This window comes from Sorex araneus, chromosome 2, assembly GCF_027595985.1.
Source record: "Sorex araneus isolate mSorAra2 chromosome 2, mSorAra2.pri, whole genome shotgun sequence".
Classification (NCBI taxonomy): Eukaryota; Metazoa; Chordata; class Mammalia; order Eulipotyphla; family Soricidae; genus Sorex; species Sorex araneus.
Genome location: NC_073303.1, coordinates 351855741 through 351871286, shown reverse-complemented (window position 1 = coordinate 351871286; position 15546 = coordinate 351855741). Strand labels below are relative to the sequence as shown.

The window sequence follows — 15546 nt, the reverse complement described above, 5'->3', positions numbered from 1 at the left end:
GTACTTTAGAGTTTTAATAAGCATTCTATTAACAGAAGACTCTCTACCTGAATGCTTCCTTCCGTATCAAGAACTTCTGCAACGGGAACTGACTGAATGAACTGCATGAAACCTACACAGAAATATATGCATTAAATTAAATATAGGGCTTCGCTAAGTAATAACAGGGAATACGAAATAATAGGCAACACTGATTTAACGTATAAAAGCTTTGTTTATTTTTATAAAATATATACCAATGAAAAATAATCCATGTTTCATAAAATATAACAAATAAAAATGAAGCCATGGATGTAAGGAGAAGAGGGGAGGCTTGAGAGACAGATGAAGTTGTTTCACACCCTGGCAGGACCTTAAGCAAAAAGAAACATGTCTGCCTTTGTCCCAAAGCAAACCAAGACTGGGAAATCCATTGACACAATATTGTCAAAGAACTTATTTGTAATTTTTCACAAAACAGTTCTAAGAGGAAAATGAGAAGAGAATTAAACTATTGTGGAAGTATGCAGATCACAAGCAGAAAATCTACCTTCATTTCCTGAATGGCTTTTGTAAGAAGAGCGCAATATAAAACCTTTCTGAGTGCACATTTACTCGCAAATGACAGCTAACTTCGGTGCACAGATTCTGAGTAAAAGAAAAAAAAAAACACGAAGAACCCTAACGAGTTTTGAATGCCGGGAAACACCAAGTGGTGTTAACTTTTATCCCAACATGCTGTTGAGTGACTCCAAAAGCTGAATGGAAAGACAGACGGAGGCAGGTAAGTTAATAGTCTATTTTGATTGGGGGGGCTACGGTGCTCACGCCTTCTCCTGGCTCTACTCTCGGGAGGGCTAGCAGGGGTCAGGGGACCTAGTATAAGGTCAGGGCTCATACCAGGTCAGTCGTATGCAACGCAAGCGCCCAACCTACCACTCTAGTCCAGTCCACTGAACTTCACGTTCAGTGCTACCAGTGAGTTCACATTCTTATCAATATTCAATCAATATTCAATGTTCAGAGAGATAGTACAGCTGGTAAAGCACTTGCCTAGCATGTGGCTAACCTGGGTTCCATGCCTGATACCACATATGATACCTCAGCATGGGTGATAACGGAACACAGAGACAGAAATAGATCCTGAATATGACTGGGTGTAACCGCCCCCACCCCCCAAAAATAGTGGGAGGGGCTGGAAAGATACAAACAGTCGGTGGAAAATTGTTTTGCACACAGCCATCCCAGACACCCCTGATGTTCCCCCCAGTCCTCCAGGAGTTGATCCCTGTGCACAGAGCTAGGAGTAAGCCCCAGACACTGATGCGTGTGAGGAAAAGAAAAGGTGGGGGAACCAGTGTTCACTCTCTACTGAAATATGTAATCATGGTGCAAAACAAACTTACCGTGTTTTGTACTAGTGGCTAATACTTTATATGGAGTTAATTTCAAATCCAGATTTTCTTTCCGCAGGAGCTTTTAACCAGAAGACAAACAAATTAATGAAATGTAAAGTTGAGCACGGAACAGTTATGCAGACAAGTATTATAGTGAGTTTAATAATTTATCTCAATATATTCAGAAGATAAGTAGTGGCATTTATAGTAGCCTATGGAACTTATTATCAGAATACATTTCCTCGATTTGCACACCAAATTAAAAATATTATACTCACTGTCAGTAGTTTCCAAAAAACCTAATTTACATGAAATTTACTTCACTGGGGGGTTGGGGGGCGAGGGACCTGGGTCCATGCCTGCTGTGCTCAGGCCTCACTCCTACAGTCCTCTCGGGATCGCATGCAGTGACAGGGTTGGACCAGGGTCAGCTGCATGCAAGGTAACACCCTCCCCTCTCACTTTCCCTCCAGTCTGGCCTTTAAAAATAGTGTTTCAGAATTCAGAAAAAAAGAAAATGAAGGGGCTGGAGCAATAGCACAGCGGGTAGGGCGTTTGCATTGCACGCAGCTGACCCGGGTTTGATTCCCAGCATCCCATATGGTCCCCTGAGCACCGCCAGGAGTAATTCCTGAGTGTAGAGCATCGCCAGGTGTGACCCAAAAAGAAAAAAAAAAAAAAAAAAAAGAAAATGAAGATAAATTTATTTCTTTAAAAGCCAGGTCCGATGACTGAATCTTAAAAAATGAAGAGGAAAAAGACGTAATTGACTAGGAGGGAATTACTCAGTCTACCACTGAGAGAAGCGGGAAAACATTCATTTTTTAAAAAAAAATATATGCAGTTTCATTTTTAGGCTCACCAGCTAAGTCAATCTCCAGTACACAAAAGCAACTCAATTTTGCCAAGGTAAAGTGAAGATGGCTCAGCCTTCTAAGACTGTACCTGGCTCTTAAAAATATTTTTGTGTCCATTCTACAGCAAACCATAGTTTCTAAACTGAGAAAGAAAGAAAAAGAAAATCCTACAATGTAAGGTCATATTCACCTTGTCCATGAGTGAAATGATTTGAAGAATAAGTTGATCTTGACGTAAATCATCCCCATGCTTAAATATAACTGGGTATTTGCCTCCATCTTCTGTCTTAAAGAATAATTGTGCAGGCATAAGAGCACTCTGAAAATAAAACATAACTTCCAAATTTAGACATAAATTATTCCTCAAAGATTTATAATACAGCAGCACCTGCTGACATGTAAGGTAAATAATCAAGTAAATAGGAACTACAGAAACAAGACGGATTTGGCATAAGCATCAGAATACTATAGTGAGAACGGTGAGTGATAAGAATCACAAGAACACAGTACGAAGAGAACAAACTCAGGTGTTAGTTATGGACATGAAATCAGCAGCTGTGCACTGCCCCATCTGCTTTCCTATTTGAGAAAATAAAGAGTATCCCCTCACCTGCAGATTGCTAAGATTCTGACATTATGTTTAATGGAGATCAGATTATGTTCACCATCATTTATCATTCCCGCGCTGTGCTCAGGGCTTACTCCTACCTCTGTGCTCAGGGCATATATATTCCCTCTCATGTAATGGTTTTCAAAGCTGGTCTCTTAACTTTAAGTCAGTTCTAATATACAATAACACCCCATCAATTACCTTAAATAAGGTAGCCGTTTCTGGGATGATCCCTCTAATTTTCACCTGGGGTTCTAAAGGCAACGGGATAAGTTCCACATCTGACAAGTTCATTTTTTCGTTGTCTCCAAGCAAGGCCTGTAGTCTCTCATTCTAGGAGAACCAATCAGAAAGTGGTAATTAGTTTCAAATGGCAGAGTAGCTTATAAGCAGAACAGCTTATAGAACAGCTGTTCAAAATATCTACGGAGCACCATAATATATGTACGGGTGAGGGGGCAAGAAGGGATGCTCGTCTCTTCTCACCAAGTCTAAGTTTTACCATGGAAAAAAAAGATCAACACAGTAGCTGTCAGAACAAGTCAGCGCCGTGACTAATAACTAGGTTTGCATCCTGAGGCAGGTCACTCTGGACCTTGATTTTCCCCAGACAAGAATTCTAGTTTAAGTAATCTCTTGAGGCCATTCTGATGTCAAACATTAAATGCAAGACGCTAAGATTCTAAAATGGGAGCTGGTAAAAGCATCGGAGTTACAAATAAGGGCTCTGAATGCAGGCAGAAATCCCAAACTCCATTACTGGCTGGGCATTGTACAAGTGAATCGATCTCTACTTTACCTTATTCACTGGGATGGCACCGATACCTAACGTAGAGAACTGTGAGGATTAAATCCATGTACGCAGCTTCATAAATAAGGAAGTTATAATAGTCAGGGCTTAGATTTTTGGTTTGAGGGTCACACCTGGCAGTGAAAGGGGCTCTTCCTTGCTTGGTGCTCAGGAAACTATGTGACTCTGAGGCTTGAACCCAGGGTTCCCTCATACAGTGTTTCTGCTATTATAAATTCCTAAGAACCTCACAAAATATATCAACCCCAAAGAGCAAGTGCCATGCTCAGCCATTTTATTAATCAAAACCTGAAAGCAAAGCACATAGTTTTACCTTTTTCTTACGATTTCCGCTTTCACGTTGCACTGCCTTCATTAGATGCACAAGTCGATCTACAAATGTCTGCTGTGCAGCCAGCAACGAACGCATAACTCTGACAGACTTATCACCCTGAGGGGATCAAAGGGAAAGAAAATGACTTCTATGTACCATGATGATCAGGGTTTCTGGAAGAGCATGGGTGATCTTTATTTATTCTTCTAATAGCTGCAAACTTCAACACAAAGTGAAATTGAAAGAGATTAATTATCTTGGCTCAGAGATGATAAAAAACCTACAACTTTAGCTAAACAGAATTTTTTCAGCTGAAAACTAACTGAATCTTCGGCGAAATACTAGCCCATAAAAAAAGCCCTTTTCCACATATACAATCATGTATCTAGATTTCATTCACTCAAAAATGCATTAATTCAATAAATACCTTGACACTTATGATGTATTCAGAAATGTATGGGGCACATTATGGCAGAAATAATATTTCTTTCAAGGAACTAAAAATCTACTAAAAACAAAGTAGTATTATACAAACGGCAATATAAACATGCTTAATAAAACACAAGTCATTAAAAACTAATGCTATCATTTTAAGTAAGTGATTTCCAGTTCACATGGTAAATACATTTTCTCATTTAATCCTTCTAATTATGCTGATAAGAGCACCTGGCCAAATATTAACATTGTCATTTCACAGAGGAGAAAATTTAAGCATAGAGAAGTCAATATTTCTTCCCAGTATGATCAAGGCTATGTGACAGACAGAGATAAGACTCATTATTTGACATTCAGCTTGGCATAAAGTTCTTAGCTGAGAACTTTATGAAAGTTTTGTCATTATTTAAAATGTTATTGCCAAATCTTTCTTTGTTTCGGGGTTGCATTCAGCAGTTCCTGGGGCTCATTCTGGCTCTCTGCTCAGGGATCATTTCTGTTGATGCTCGGAGGATTCTGTCATGCTAGGAATCTCACCCAGGCCTCCAGTACGCATTGCTCTCAGCCCACTGAACTAAATTTCAGATCCACTATTATTAGATTTGTAAGAGCATAAAACAGCAGATGAAAGAATTAAAATATTTCTGTAGCACATCCCAGATTTAACATCTTGATAGTTTTCATAGCGCTTTATCCTCTTTTAGTTGAACTGTGATACCATTTTAAAAATTGCAAAACAACTTCTGGCAGATGTCTCTCTGGTCTTAGTTACTAAAATACTAAATTACAGAAACCCAAAACTGAGAGGCCGCTAAGTGTGGTCACTCGACCTCATATCTCTTCATCCTCAGCAATGGAAAACAAATTATCTAATGCTTCCTTTTCAGCAGGTCTGACTTTAGGGGAGAGACTCTCCAAACAATAACAGTGAGTTTTGTTGAAATATTGTATGCAATCAAAATGAAAGTAAAGTGAAATTTATTAGTTACACAGGCGGGGGAGGGGGAGCTTGGGGGGGGGCTCGGGGTGTGGGGGTGTTTGGGGTGTGAGGGGGCGGGGTGGAGCTATATTGGGATTCTTGGTGGTGGAATATGAGCACTGGTGAAGGGATGGGTATTCGAGCATTGTATAACTGAGATTTAAACCTGAAAACTTTGTAACTTTCCACATGGTGACTCAATAAGAAATTAAAAAAAAAAAAATTGCAAAACACCAAGGGAAAGCATTTATAGGTCTCTAAAAACTGTGACCGCAAGAACATAATTTTCAAAAACTATATTTGCAATATAGATTTCTGAAAATGCATATAGTCCTTGACTAAAATAAAAAAAAAACAGAAAATGCGCAAATGATAAAGTGAACCTTTGATTTTTGTGCCCTGCATGGGCATATTTCATTAACTAAATGGTCAATGAACTCAAGATCAAGCAATAAATACTTCAGTCCATATTGGCCAGTTTCCACTCCAATAATTCAACTGTGACTACAGTGTAAAAGCAGTCAAAGGAAAATGACGACAACTGAACATGGTAGTTCCAGTAAAATTTTACTTGTCAACACTGAAATTTGAACTTTATATAATTTTCATATGCCAAATATTTTATCTTTCTTTTGATCTTGCTTTCAGCAAGAACCAATTTGTTATTCCATGGGATATGTTAATAAAAGAAGCAGCAAGCTAGATTTGGTCCCTGAATTGTGTCTGCCAGTCCCCACGGTAAACAGTTACCTTCAGCAGCGCTTGGCTAAACCGTCTCATCACATTCAAGTACATCTCATGTGTCTTTGGATCTCTCTGCTGCGTATCTTGATCTTCACACTCCACTATCACATACCTAGTGATAAGTTGGATAATACATACAATGTGAAATGTAGCACTGTCATCCCGTTGTTCTTCAATTTGTTCGAGCGGGCACCAGTAAGGTCTGGATTGGGAGACTTGTTACTGTTTTTGGCATATCGAATACGCCACGGGTAGCTTGCCAGGCTCTGCCGTGCGGGCAGATTACTCTTAGTAGCTTGCCAGGTTCTCCAAGAGGGACGGAGGAAACGAACACGGGTCGGACACGTACAAGGCAAACACCCTACCCGCTGTGCGGTCACTCCAGTCCATTGGAGCGGTATGCGAAACAGGATAAGGATAGGATAAGATATCCTTATGTGAAACGATATGTGATGCGTTCAGGATATGTGAAATGTAACTCTCATTTATTTTGTAGATACCTTTCCATTAAAACAGATTACTCACCTTTGCAAAAATAATCACGTGAGGAATAAAATGTTCTGTCACTTTTATTTTATTTATTGCTTTTATTTTAGGGTCATACGCAGGGTACTCAGGACTTACTCTGGCTCTGCCATCAGGAATTACTCCTGGTGAGCTAGGGAGGCCACATAGAGTGCCAGGGATCAAATCGGGGCAGGCTGCATGGAAGGCAAACGCCCTGCCCGCTGTACTATCACTCCAGTCCCAAAACGTTCTACAGTTTTTACATGATTAATCTGAAAACAGTTAAGACAAAACTGTATTCACTAGTTATAGTTTACCAAGATTTTTGGTCATTTCAGTATATCAAGTAGAAATCTCAAAGAGATGAATTGTTCAATCTCTAAAACTGTCAATATATTGTCTGACTTCCATCCAATTCATAACATCTAATGTTTCAAGTCCTTGATTAACTCCATCATCTAGATACACACATTGCCTTTTCTTGTGTGTTCATATAGCAATCTCATTAAAAATAAGCAATACAGATGACCATAACGTGCAGAAATTCTTATGCTATTAGGGTATCCTTGACCACCAAGTAAACACAATGGCCTCAGCTAGTTCTTGTGATTGAAGATCTATCTTGATAAACATAATCAAGACCAAGTTTCAAATACCTCTCAAAAAGAGTCAAGCCAATGTACTGCTGCAGAGAGAAAATTCATCACAAAATAACGCCATCTCTTAATACGGACAAAATCAGAAAAGACTAGAAGACCTAGATCTGAATCAATTGTGAATTCTCTTTTCATCAAGGGAAGCTAAATTTCACTAAGCACACTAAGGTATTCCCTTGGAACCTGTCATCTTGGAGTAGAAATTCAGGAAAACCTTTCAGGAAAATTCAGGGAAACTGCAGGTAGCCACTGTAGGATTACATCTGTGATTTACCTGTTTCCTGGGAATTTCGTTTCATATGTTACATCATTTTTTATTACTTTGAAAGGTCTTACGAGTAACAACAACAACAAAGAAAGTCAAAACACCCAATACAACAGACTAGAATAACCATAAGAATAAAAAACTAAAACAATTTATAGATCCTGACGTCCAACAGATCACAGATTGAAAAGAATATGACTTCCACCTTTGTCTGACAAGGTTGATTTTCAGCTATTTAACATTTTAAAGGGGTTGTCTACACAACTATAGATCCTTGGGTATTGAGTTATTACAATTTCAGCACACGGAGCAATTGAAACAGAAATTCAAATTGTCCAAAGAGAAATAGTACAGCCAATTAAAACTGAGAAATCTATTTATTACACAAGAATTAAGTTTGGAGGGACACTAAAATTGCTAAGTTTAATTATTACTCTTCTATAATATACATTCTATACATTGCTGATATAACTATATATTTATACGCTGCTCACATTCAGAGTTTTGAAAAGAATGGTCATTTAAAAACAAACCATTCAGTGAGGCCTGAGTGATAGCACAGCAGGGAGGGTGTTTGCCTCGCACACAGCTGACCTAGGTTCTGTCCCCACCACTCCAAATGGCCCTTCAAGCCCATTCACTAGGAGTGATCTCTGGGCATAGCTGGATATAATCCAAAATCCAAAAAATAAAATTTAAAAAAAACATTAAAAATCAAAAACTCAACTACTGAACATTGTTTTACAAAACAAAATGGTATAGATCAAAGTCAGAATCCACATCAATAGCTTTTCTCTTTATACCTATTTCTGAATATGTAGTATGCAGACTATAAACACAAGAACAATTGTTTGGCAGAGAATAAATACACACAGCATAATACTACTGCTTCAGTGGCTCAGAGATACAGTAGGAAAACACAAATCCAACTGAAGTTTGAAGCAATGCTTCTAAGACTGGGTGTTGGGACTGTGCTGAGTTTATCCATGACAGAAACAAAGGGCTCTGTCTGAAAGAAGATGGTTGCCTTATTCTGAACTGTTCATCAAATAGGTTTCTTACTGTTCAGTTGCTTTTAGAATAGTCTGAAAACTCTTTCTACTTGAACTAAAAAAAATCACAGATTCAGGGCTGCAGCACCAATCCAGCAGATCGGGCGCTTGCCTTGTATGTGGCCAACCTGAGTTAACTTCCTGGCACTTCATATGGTCCAAAATCACTGCCAGGGATAATTCCCTGAGTGAAGAGCCAGGAGGAACCCCTGAACATTGCCAGCTGTGGCCCCCAAACAAAAATTAAAGAAAAAAGAAATCAAATCACAATTAATTTCAGGTTTTACACTAAAATTTCGAACTGGAGCAATAGCACAGTGGGTAAGGTGTTTGCCTTGCACAGCAGCCAACCCGGGTTTGATTCCTCCATCCCTCTTGGAGAGCCCAGCAAGCTACCAAGATTATCCAGCCCACACGGCAGAGCCTGGTAAGCTACCCGTGGCGTATCCGATGCCAAAAACAGTAACAGTAAGTCTCATAATGGAGATGTTACTGGTGCCCGCTGAGCAAATCAATGAACAATGGAACGACAGTGCTACAGCGCTACACTAAAATTTGGCCTATAGTCAAATATAAAAAATATATAATTTTAGGAGTTTGCAGATGTGGCTTATGTTAGAGTACACACCTCTCATGCAAAAGTTTCTAGATTCAATATTCAGAACCTCTACCCAGAGCTTGTACCAAAAGCAAAAAAAGAACACCTACTTATAAAAAAAACACATAATAAAACAGCATTTTTAATATTAAATGCTACAGGTTATATATTCTGAGACAGAGGGAACTTTCCATAAATATTCTAAATATATAAAAATACCTAAGAGGTAATTCAAAATAAATTATTCCACATATTTTAAAAATTTTCCTTTTATATGTTATTTATAGTTTCTGGAGGAAACTTTTTCATACCAACAGTGAATAGAATTATTTTAGGATGTGGAGTGGAATATAGGAAAAATTAGGAAGCAAGAGCTTGTATTAAACGTTAAGAGTAGCTGGGTCTGGAGTGATAAGCACAAAGGGTAGGTAAATGTAGGGCATTTACTTGCAAGCAGCCGACCCAGGTTTGATTCCCAGCATCCCATATGGTCCCCCGAGCACCTCCAGGAGTAATTCCTGAGTGCATGAGCCAGCTTTAGCCCCTGTGCATCGCCGGGTGTGACCAAAAAACTAAAAAGAAAAAAAAAAAGTTAATAGTAGCTATCTAGTAATATGAGAAATTCTCCTTTCAAAGCAAAAATGGAGATTAACATCTAGCCAAAAAAATTCTGCCAGTAGATTATTAAAAACAAGTTGAAATTTAATTTGAAAGTTTTAGAAATATTATATTCAACTGCTGTAAAAGAACTATTTCTATTTCTACTACTAATCCCCAAAAATGGGAGGGGCGCTGCTTTCAAAGTGGGATGGAAAGAGGTAATTTAAGTGAAATCACTGATAGCACTTTTCCATTGGAAAGACAAACTTAAAGGATGAAATTAAACTACTTATTTAAATATGAATGATAGCACTGTAGCACATCATTCCATTGTTCATCCATTTGCTCGAGTGGGCACCAGTAATGTCTCCATTATGAGACTTGTTACTGTTTTTGGCACATTGAATACGCCACTGGTAGCTTGCCAGGCTCGGCCGTGCAGGTGGGATACTCTCAGTAGCTTGCCGGGCTTTCCGAGAAGGACGGAGGAATTGAGCCCGGGTCAGCTGCGTGCAAGGCAAACACTCTACCTGCTGTGCTATGGCTTTAGCCCAAATATGAATGATATTATTATTGTTTCAGTTAAATAATGATTATCTGTGTTTGGTAAAAGATTTAGTTTTCAGACAATCTAGTTCTTATCTACAGGAACAATAACCACAATAATCATGTTCTTAGAGTGTGAAGATAAAATTAATAAAGGCTGGATTTGACCTACTTTTTCCAAAATAAGTCTGAAATAAGACAATATTTTAATTTACTCATAAAAAGCAAAATGGCTTATTATACTTTAAAAAAACCAGCAGTTTCAAAATGGACTGTTATTGACAATCTATATAAATAAACACAGTAAATTGAGCAGTTAAAATTAGAGTGTATAGTCAAAATATATCCAGCACGTCAAATTAAAGAGTATTTTCACAACTGCAGAAAACCAGGCAGGACTTGTCAGCTAGCTTTGCCCCATGTTTACACTGCAAAACTGAGTCCAGCTCCCAGGCCTAATGGCCAATCCTAGTGCTTCCTTTAATGGAACTCTTCGTCTTGTAGCTCAAGCTACTTGTCCTTTACAGAACTCTGGGATGGTAAAAGGGATCCATGCTTCAGGAAATTAGTCTCTCTGTGCCTTATTTTTTCTTTCCTTCACCTAACTTGGGAAATATGTCCTGATGTATGCTAGAGAGTATCTGCATTTTCTCTATTATTCCTTAAGTGAGATATATGAGAAAAGGTCACCGAAAATATTCTATAAATGGTAAAGTGCTAGTTAAATGTTCTAATCTTTCAGTTCAGTTCCACCAACTGTAGTTTGCATCATGCCTACATCAGTTTCCTCATTGACAGATAAGTAACTTCAAACTCCATCTTTTTATTTTTGCATGATGGTACATAATGTGACAGTAACATATATTCCTGTTAAGTAGAATAAAGTCCTATTAAATAGAGTAAAAGAGAAACAGCTACAGCTATTAAACTGAAAAAAGTCATTATTCTGTTTGATCTTAGATCCTGGAAAGTTAGTCAAAGGAAGAAAAACAATGGTGTAAAAGCTTTATCATTTGTAAAATTTGTAAATTTTCCATTATAGCTACAAAGGAAAATAAATAGCTAGATATAAATAATGAATTTCAGCTTTTGATGATTGTTCATACCTTATTTTAAACTGCCTTTCAGTTTATAGTCTCAGAAAGACAGTCCAAACAATTTATAATAAAAAGAATATTATTTCACATACCAGTATAAGTAATTAGCCAGTGTGGAGTTTTTGCAGGCTCTTGATATCAAGAAAGTACAGAGATCTTGCTGAAAAAAAAAAAAAAGAACAAATAGTATATCATCATGTTAGTAAAAGGAAGGCAATATGAGTATTTGTCATTGTGTTTAAAAATATTAAGAAGTTGGGGGGGGAGAAAAAAAAAGAAAAAAAATATTAAGAAGTTATATAATTAATACTTTTAAAGAAATTTAGCCACTGTGATTTTTAAAAGCAGATCATCTACCATCAGGTATTTATTCTAAATTAGATAGAAGTTATATGAAAGGCAAAGGAAATCATAATTCATAAAGTTCGTATCCTTGTGGAAACTTAGTATGTAGTAGAGGAGAGAGACATAAAAAAAAGGTTACAATATAATTTAGATTGGATGGTCAGAAAGGCGGCAATGAGGATATAATTTTCTAAAACCGAAATGACACTGTACAAAAGCTTAGTGTGAGTATATTGGCATATATATATGAATGTCTATGCATACTTACACACACATACATATACTGAAGCAATAAAGGCTGAAAGGTAGGCAATGTCAAATTACACAAGATCCTTAAGGTCACTATTGAGTATGGAACTAACTTTGATTTTGTGCGTGGGTTTTAATAACAATGAATAGTCAACGAAAGATCATATGCAGGAGAGACAACCTGATTTACATTTAATGAAAATGAGTCATGTTGCTCTGAAAAGTTGAAACTCATGGAAAGTTAAGCTGCTATTACAATACTCAGAGTGTCCGATGTGAGAGTGGAGTGAAATTTAAGCAGCATTTTTGGAAGTATAAAAGGAACTGCAAACAGAGAGAAAGGCTAAGAAAGAAACTGACAGCAAGCCCTAGATTTACAGATTTGGAAAAGGGTTTGACTTGTTCTATCAGAGATGGAAATTCCAGGTGAGGGTCAGTCTAGAGAGTGGGTTGGGAGCTATATTTCTAGATAGGAAGTTTGAAATGCCTGTCAGATATCCAAAGGAGATCAAGCAGGTACCTGAATATATGAATGCAAAGCTCAGGTGTGAGATATACATTAGGACTGTAAATGTGAGTTTATCAGTACAGCCTAGTGCACGAGGATAAATTGAGAACAGAAGAGGGCCCTGAGGAGCACTAAGGTGTCAACCAGCAGGAAAAGTGCTGATGAAGGAAAACTGAAAAGGAATAGCCAGGGAGGTGAAGAGGAAAACAGGGATAAATGATATCATCTAAACCACGGGAAGAGTTCGGTCTTCAAAAAGGGAGTCATTTACTTTACGGAATACTGCTGAGAGAATCTGAAAAGTATGGGCAATCGCAGAAGTTTGAGTCAACGGCCACTTTAACAGAGTGAGATTTTATATAATGATGGAAGCAAAGACCGGAATGATATAAAAAACAGAAAGAGTTAGTACAGAGAATCCTTTTTGCTTGTTGGTATTGTTTTGGGGCCACACTGAGAGGTGCTCAGGGGTTCCTCCTGGCTCTGCATGTAGGAATTAATTTAGGGGACCATCAGGGGTGCCAGGGATTGAACCTGGGTCAGTCAGGTGCAAGGCAAGCGCCCTACCCACTGTTCTATCTCTCCAGCCCCTGTACAGATCTATCTTTTGTGAAGATATAATATAAAGGCAATTGAGAAAACAAGGTGCTGTTTCAAAGGATATAGCACCAAGGGAGTTTTTGTTTCATTTTTCACTCGCAATCTTTATGTTTGCTTTGCTTTGGGATCATACCCGGGAAATGCGTGGGAGACCATGCCTGGCTTAGTTCTTGGGAACTGGGAAGGGTTAGAAATCAGATCCAAAGCTCCAGCATGAAGCAATTTGTGCTCCAGACCTTTGAGCTATCTCCCCAGACCAATGTGTGAATTTTTAAGATACCAAATCCTAACACATAACTGAATATTCATATCAAAGAATAGAAAGCATTTTTGAACAGAGTTCACGTTCTTTGGTAAAAGAAATGGGGCGTCCACGCCAGCCGAGAAGAGGAAATATCCCTCTTTTCCGGTTGTTTCCCATTTTCAGGGAGAAACGCGGCGTGGCATCCACCATACTATGAGGCATAGGAAGGGGGATGAGGGGGGGGGAAAAGGAAAAGGAAAAAGGGAAAAAAAAGAGTTATGTACTTGGAACAGTGGGGTTACATATCTCTTCATTCTCAGCAATGGAAAACTAATTATCAAATGCTTCCTTGGTAGTAGGGCTGTCTTTCTTGGGGGGAAATTCCAACAACAATAGTGAGTTTTGTGTTGAAATATGGAATGTAATCAAGGAAAGAGAAAATGAAGTGAAATTCATCAGTTATGCAGTTGGGGGTGGGGGGCGGGGGCGGGAGGTATACTGGGGTTTTTGGTGGTGGAATAAGGGCACTGGTGAAGGGATGGGTGTTTGAATATTGTATAACTGAGACATAAGCATGAGAACTTTGTAACTTTCCACATGGTGATTAAAAAAAAAAAAAAGAAAGAAATGGGGCGTAAAATGAAAAGAGTAATGCAGCAGGGGAGGTATAACTTGGTAGAAGATTTGTAGATTATGGAGCTCTGGGCTCAATCCCTAGCTTAGCAGAACAACAAAAATGTTACAAAGAAACAAAATAATAGAGGGAAAGGATGAGAATGGATATTGTGTAGTAACATGGTGATGGTTAAATTAAAAACATTCTTAACCTATGGATTTTGCTTCTTCCTCTAAATAAGAGACAGAATAATCATGTAGATTGAGAGACAGGACAAGAATGGAGTATAAATGGCATGAAAGAAAAGAAGAAAGTACCAGAGAACTGTGAGAAGGTGGACTGAGGACCCACGTGACGCTTGGACGCTTAGGAATAGCAATATGAAAGGCTTGTTGTTTCTGTTCAGCAGCATTCAGGCATAAAGAAATTAGATAATTACGTCTGTGATGAGATTTTGCAAGGGGAAATGAAAGTACTAATAAAAGAATGATTACAATGATGACCCATGTGTTAGACCTACATTCAGAGGAAAAGCAAATATTAAGTGGACGGATGAAAATGTAGAGATCAGTGGATTAGAAGTAGAAATGTAAGCGCGGAATTGAAGAGGAATGACGTTGTAGTTGCAAAGCAGGTACATGTCAGTGCTTGCAGAGGTAGCAAGGAATCTTATTTCCAATTTTTATTTTATGTTTTAAATAGGCCAGATAGAGTAGTGCTGGGTGAAAGGGGAGCGGGGAGGTGGGATGCAGAGCCACTAATAATGATGTGGGCCCGAAGATTTGCTGCTCTGGCTGGTAATGCTCAAGGGTCAGCGGGCTGCAGCTAGTGTGCCTGGAGGAGGGAGTGTCCACGCTGGGCAACAGGCACGTGTGCTGCCACGTGAGCCATCTCCCAAGGCCTTCTTAGCTCCAATTTTAAACTCAGATCGTACACCACATTTTGAATATTTAAGGAAAAAAAAAAGAAGAAGAGGGGCTGGAGCTAGTACAGCAGGGAGGGAGGGCATTAGCCTTGATACGGCCAACCCGGGTTCGATTCCCAGTACCTCATATGGTCCCCTGAGCACCGCCAGGAGGAATTCCTGGGTGCAGAGCCAGGAGTAACCCCTGTGCATCATGGGGTGTGACTCAAAAAAGAAAACAAAACAAACTAAACTTCCATTAGAAAGTCATACTGTAATATGAATCCATGAATTTTTTTTTTTGCTTTTTTTTTTGGGGGGGGTCTCACCCAGCAATGCACAGGGGTTACTCCTGGCTTTTCACTCAGGAGTTACTCCTGGCGGTGCTCAGGGGACCATATGGGATGCTGGGGATCGAACCTGGGTCGGCAGCGTGCAAGGCAAACGCCCTACCCGCTGTGCTATCGCTCCAGCCCTGAATCCATGAATTTTACCTGAAGAATCTAAATCTAGATTTATCTTTTGACTATATGAGGACAGTATTTTTCAGTTATGCATGTATTAAAAAAAAGTTTCATTGACTTTCTTTCTATAAAAATTATTTAGCATGAAGCTGGAGTGATAGCACAGGGGT

At 38.7% G+C, this 15546-nt stretch overlaps 1 protein-coding gene across 2 annotated transcripts in view; it reads right to left on the bottom strand.

Annotated features, from left to right (window-relative positions):
* PIK3C3 (phosphatidylinositol 3-kinase catalytic subunit type 3) overlaps window positions 1-15546 on the bottom strand; it is a 110214-nt gene that overhangs the window by 37803 nt on the left and 56865 nt on the right. For both annotated transcript variants that reach the window (XR_008628620.1, XM_055128244.1), the window contains exons 13-19: window positions 11539-11606; window positions 6132-6237; window positions 3968-4084; window positions 3045-3176; window positions 2424-2552; window positions 1386-1455; window positions 48-112 (exon numbers count right to left, since the gene is read on the bottom strand). Coding sequence is in view for 1 of the 2 variants with exons in the window: in XM_055128244.1 (XP_054984219.1) it covers window positions 48-112; window positions 1386-1455; window positions 2424-2552; window positions 3045-3176; window positions 3968-4084; window positions 6132-6237; window positions 11539-11606 (687 nt within the window). In the remaining variant the exon portion in view is untranslated. The remainder of the gene's footprint in view (window positions 1-47; window positions 113-1385; window positions 1456-2423; window positions 2553-3044; window positions 3177-3967; window positions 4085-6131; window positions 6238-11538; window positions 11607-15546) is intronic.